The sequence below is a fragment of the Rhinopithecus bieti genome, unplaced genomic scaffold (genome assembly GCF_001698545.2).
Source record: "Rhinopithecus bieti isolate Rb0 unplaced genomic scaffold, ASM169854v2 scaffold_8220, whole genome shotgun sequence".
Taxonomy (NCBI): Eukaryota; Metazoa; Chordata; class Mammalia; order Primates; family Cercopithecidae; genus Rhinopithecus; species Rhinopithecus bieti.
In genome coordinates, this window is record NW_016806392.1 from 2,892,756 (window position 1) to 2,898,755 (window position 6,000).

The 6,000-nt window shown below is 39.0% G+C and overlaps 1 protein-coding gene across 1 annotated transcript in view; it reads left to right on the forward strand.

The window, feature by feature from the left end:
- The window catches only part of PLCL2 (phospholipase C like 2), a 204,933-nt gene extending 199,875 nt beyond the window's left edge, over positions 1-5,058 (forward strand). Inside the window, exon 6 of the mRNA XM_017875877.1 lies at positions 4,185-5,058. Within this exon, the coding sequence (XP_017731366.1) occupies positions 4,185-4,364 (180 nt within the window). The 3' untranslated portion in view covers positions 4,365-5,058. The remainder of the gene's footprint in view (positions 1-4,184) is intronic.
- The last annotated feature ends 942 nt before the right edge of the window (positions 5,059-6,000 follow it).

Sequence of the window (6,000 nt, forward strand, 5' to 3'; positions counted from 1 at the left end):
GAACAGGTGGAATCAAAATTAAAAACACATGACCATTTACATTAGAACCCCAGAAATAAAATACTTAGGTATTAATCTAACAACATATATATGACTTATATGAGGAAAACTATAAAACTCTTGTGAAAGATATCAAAGAATTAAGTTAATGGAGAGATACTCCATATTCATGGATAGGAAGACTTAATATTGTCAAGGTATCAGTTCTTCCCAACTTGATATATAGATTCAACATAATCTCAATCAAAATTCCAGCAAGCATAAAATTAAATAAATCCACCAAGTTATTTTGTGGATATTGACAAACGGATTCTAAAGTTTAAAGAGAGAAGCAAAAGACCCAGAATAGCCAACACAATATTAAAGGAGAGAATAAAGTCAGAGGACTGACTTTATCTGACTTTAAGACTTACTGCAGAGCTACAGGAAATAAAACAGTGTGAAAAGAATAGACAAATGGATCAGCAGAACAGGATAGAAGAGCCCAGAAATAGACCCACATAAAATAGTTAATCGATCTTTGGCAAAGGGGCAAAGGCAATACAGTGGAATAGAGACTTCATCTTTTCAATAAATCGTGCTGGAAAAACTGGACATCCACATGAAAAATTCAGTCTAGGCACAAATCTTACACCCTTCACAAGAATTAACTCAAAATAGATCATAGACATAAATACAAAACACAAAACTATAGAATTCCTAGAAGATAACACAGGATAAAATCTAGGTGACCTTGGATATGGCAGTAATTTTTCAGATACACCACCATTGTCAGATACACCAGACAATCCATTAAAGAATGGGTAAGTTGGACTTCCTTAAAATTTAAAACTTCTGCTCTGTAAAAGACAATGTCAAGAGAATGAGAAGAGAAGCCACAGTCTGTGAGAAAATATTTGCAAAGGACAAGCTGATAAAGTACTGTTTTCCAAAATATGCAACGAACTTTTAAAACTCAACAGTAAGGAAACAACCTGATTAAAACCTGGGCAAAAGTCTGAACAGTCACCTCACCAAAGAGGATATACAAATGGAAAATATATTAGCACCACATGTCACTAGGGAATTGTATATTAAAACAACAATGAGATACCAATACACATCTATTACAGTAGCCAAAACACAAAACTAACATCACCAAATGCTGGTGAGGATGTGGAACAACAGGAATTTTCATTTATGCTGGTGGGAATGCAAAAAGGTGCAGACAATTTGTCAGAAACTGTCAAACTGTCTGTAGTTCTTACAGAGAACTAAACATACTCTTATCATATGATCCAGTGATCATACCCCTTGGAATGTACCTAAATGAATTGAAAACTTATGTCCACACAAAAATCTGCATACAGATGCTTATAGCAGAGTTATTTTTAATTGCCAAAATTTGGAAGCAGCAAAAATGTCCTGCAGTAAATGAATGGATAAATAAACTGCAGTGCATCCAGACAATGGAATATTATTCAGCACTAAAAAGATACGAGCTATCAAGCCATAAGATGACATAGAGGAAATTTAAATGCATATTACTGAGCAAAAGAAGCCAATCCAAAAAGGCTACACACTGTGATTCCAACTATATGACATTGTCGAAAAGGCAGAACTTTGGAGACAATAAAAAGGTCAGTGGTTGCCAGGGGTTGGGAGTGGGGAGGGATGACTAGCAAAGCACAGAGGAATTTTAGGGTGGTGGAACTATTCTGCATGATCCTATAAGGGTAGATAGATGTTGTTATACATTTTTCAAAACCCATGGAATATACAAAACCAAGGGTGAACCCTAATTTAAGTAATAGACTTGAGGGGATGTGGCAACATAGGTTCATTGATTGTAACAAGTATACCACCGTGGTGCAGGTTGTGGCTACTGGAGAAGGTTTGCATAGGGAGGGAGCGTAAGGGAACTCTCTGTAGTTTCTGCTCTGTTTTGCTGTGAACCTAAAACTGTCCTAAAAATTAAAGTTTGTTAATTTAAAAAAAAGTAATATTTGGAGTTTTAAAACACAAATCAAAGACTAGTTACAGTCTATTAAGACTGTGAATGTATGTAGCAATTCTGCTTGTGAAGGGAAATACAGTATTTAACATGAAATTATACTCCTGACACAATATGCTATATATACAGGGACCTCATAACTAATAAATTTTCAACATGTGTGTCCAGTGACTAATAAGAATGAATAAAAATGAAGCTCCTTTAGTTAATCTAAGCAAGGGAACATCTATTTATAGTTACTAATTAAAGGACTCTGTAAAGCAGGAAAACCATGTATGGTAAGTGGTAAGCAGCAAACTTCTGTGGATTTGGGCCTCATGATGGTTTAAAATTGCCTTGCAATTTGATCTCACAAGTGGCTGACATTTGACTACAGTCCATTTGCCAGCCAAGGTAAGTCCCTACCCATTGCTGTCTGCAGCTGGCCCCAAGCTCTTGCTGGACAGGAATGCCTTAAAGGGGACACACACTGGGAGGCAGTTCAGAAAGAGGGAAATGGGGAGGAGGTGTAAGTAGGACAAAGAAAAGTCAAACTACAGAGGAATCATAAAGAAAATAATAGAATAGGCCGGGCGCGGTGGCTCACGCCTGTAATCCCAGCACTTTGCGAGGCCGAGACGGGCGGATCACGAGGTCAGGAGATTGAGACCATCCTGGCTAACACGGTGAAACCCCATCTCTACTAAAAAAATACAAAAAACTAACCGGGCGAGGTGGCGGGCGCCTGTAGTCCCAGCTACTCGGGAGGCTGAGGCCGGAGAATGGCGTAAACCCGGGAGGCGGAGCTTGCAGTGAGCTGAGATCTGGCCACTGCACTCCAGCCCGGGCGACAGAGCAAGACTCCGCCTCAAAAAAAAAAAGAAAAGAATAGAATAAATTGAGAACCCAAGGGGATGGAAAAAAATAGCAAGCAAGGAGAAAAAGAAGAAAAGGTAATAGTGTAAGTAGAAAAAACTGTTAGTGGAAGGCAGGTTAAACTTGGAAGAAAAAATGAACAAAAAAGCAAAGTAGGAGTGTTGGAATTTACAACAATAGAGCACCACATCATCTCTTCTGCTCAATAATTTTGGAATTGTTGGCTGATGCATTAGCCCGGTGGTTCTCAACTGGGGGTATCTCACCCTCCCACTCAAGAGACAGTTATCAATGTCTGCAAACATTAGGGTGTGCTAAGGGTGCTGCTCGATATCTGAAAATACACAAGACAGCTCCCCACCTCCAAGGAATTCTCTGGTCCAAAATGTCAAGAACAGAGAGGGTGACAAACTGCATTGGCCCATTGTCAGCACCAGTTCCAAACTCCAAGTGACTGTGCTTCAATTCACCCACTGTTTTCTGACCTATATCGTGTTGTACTGCATACAGATCAAGTCGATGGTCAGACCTCAGCAAAGAAATTAAAATTTGGCTGATAAATATATCCTGAGTAGAGAATCCTTTGCTTCACTCTTTCTTTCAGCAACTGCTCAGTGAGGACCTGCTGTGTGCCCACGGCTGTCAGCACTTACCAAAGGCTGTGTGGGCTTCAGAGATGGAGAACAGATCAGTGGTTGCCAGGGTTTAGGGATGGTGGAGAGGAGGGGGTGGGTGTGACTTCCCAGTGGTGATGGCGCAGTACTGTGCCTTGGTTGCCATGGTGGTTACGTGAACCCACACGTGATGAAGTCACACAGAAGCATAGGCACACTTTGTACCCCTGTCAGCATCTTGGTTTTGATATTGTGCTATAGTTATGTGAGACATAACCACTGCGGGAAATTTGGGAAAGGGCACACAAGACCTCTCTGTACTACACTTGTATCCTTCTGTGAATTTAAACTTATTTCAAAATAAAAAGTTTTTTTTTTAATTCAAACCTTAAAAGGGAAAAGACAAGATTGGCCAAACAACTAATGAAAGATGTAATTGTAACCAGGATAGACAGGAATAGTCCATGCACACAGAACCCCATGCAGATCTATAAATAGAAAGGGCCAGAAAAGCAGCATACTCTTGGAGTGTGGTATTGAAATTGGGAAAACAAACTCACTTTTTATTAAAATTGACCTATTCAGATGCAGTGCCAATAAGAAATAATTATGCCCTCTTGTGGAATCAAAATACTTATATTTCAGTGAAAGGTATGTATTGTTGAAGTCTAACACTAAGTTATGTCATATCTAATACTGTTTAATTGCATGTTTTGTTATAGGGACAAGCAGATCTTTTGAAATATGCTAAGAATGAGACTTTGGAGAACCTGAAACAAATCCATTTTGCTGCTGTTTCATGTGGACTGAATAAACCAGGCACTGAAAATGCTGATGTCCAGAAGCCACGCCGGAGCTTGGAAGTCATACCTGAAAAAGCAAATGATGAAACTGGAGAATGAGGAAATCTACAATAAATCATTATGGAGTTTATAACTCTAGGACCAATTGTAGTCAGATGGGACATTTGCTTTGCACTCGCTAATGAGAATAATATTCGGGATTTTAAAGCACAACTGGAATAGCTAATTACAGTCTATTAAAACTGTGAATGTATGTAGCAATCCTGCGTGTGAAGGCAAATAAACTCTATAGCAAGCAATTATATTGCTGGCCAAAATATGCTATATTTGTATACAAAGACATTCTAACTCAGCTCCAGTATGAAGAACAGATTATTCACTCTAGCTCCATTGAGAAACATTTTCCTAAGTGAAAACAATTTCTTAAGATGGAAATGGATTGGATTGTCAAATTATTATTTATTGGAGAAAAAACCTGATCTACGCATTTTTACTTATGTGGGGTTGCCAGAGTATCTGGGTTCTAGATGATTTTGGTGGCATGCTTGCTGAGCCATAATTATTAAGGAGAATGTAAGTGGACAGGTTCCCTGAATCCTCGGGGTCCTTGGAGAGCCATCGAGGAGAATGTGCAATTGGACTGAAGCTCCCTGGCTGAAGATACATGCCGAGTCAGCACATGGGTAGAGATGATGTAAAAGCAACAAATCTGGAAACAATACATTGTAAATAGTTTTTCATTGTATGAAGTAGTGTTCACATTAAAAAGATGTTTTATGATATTTCTCCAATAGCAGTACATGTGTTTAATGAAGCCTTAACTTTTAAGATTTCTGGTTCAAAATATTCTACTCTGAAGCGTGGCCACTTACTTGTTGAACAGCTTTGTCAAAAATAAGTTGCTTGTCTGGGCTGACCTTATTTTGCTTTTGGTAAGGTTTCAACAGCTTTAAGCAATAGCAGCTGACTGTAAAGTGAACCGAGATACCCACAGCTGCCCTCCTGATGCTTCTGAATCAGGTCTGTAGTGATGTGCGCCTCAGAATCTGGCAAATAGTAAGTCAAAAGCAGTTACAGGGCAGGAGCAGGTATAGCTTTCCTCCAGTTCTACTGGCAACAGATTCCTTCAATTTATGTCTGTCTAAGAAAGTATCTATTTTTCCTTCACTTTTGAAAGGTAATTTTGAGCCAGCTGAGTTTTTAATCCAAGCTTTTATTTTCCAAATCAGTGAAACTTCGTGCTTTCAAGATACTGAACACTGCCGCCTAATTACTGCTTCTCCCAAACCAAAATTGCTTTCAAATTTTGGAAGGGTCAATATTTACTCTAAATCTTCAACAATCCCTTCTTTTCTATTCAGCGACTCAGGTATGTGAGCCAGATAAGTGTATGTAATCTTCAGCTGAGTATCTTATTAGTGATTTCCTCACAGTTCAAGAGATGCTCAGGCGCTGATGCTGCTCATTTGTTTCTGCCCAGGCTCCTTAGTATCCTCTTAAATAATGCTTTGCTCAGTTCTTGTCATTTGCATTCTAATAATGTGCTTAAGTTAAGGTACCCATCTCCACTGCCCTTCTCTGGATATAATTTGTTAGAAAATAAGCCTGTTACTTGGATAATGGTGCTGTTCCCTGCGCACCCAGCTAACCACCAGCCAGTAGCTTAGGCTCTTAGCCCAGAAATGAACTCTACACGGGGTAAAAAGGAATAGAAAATAACAGAATTAAAAGTAAA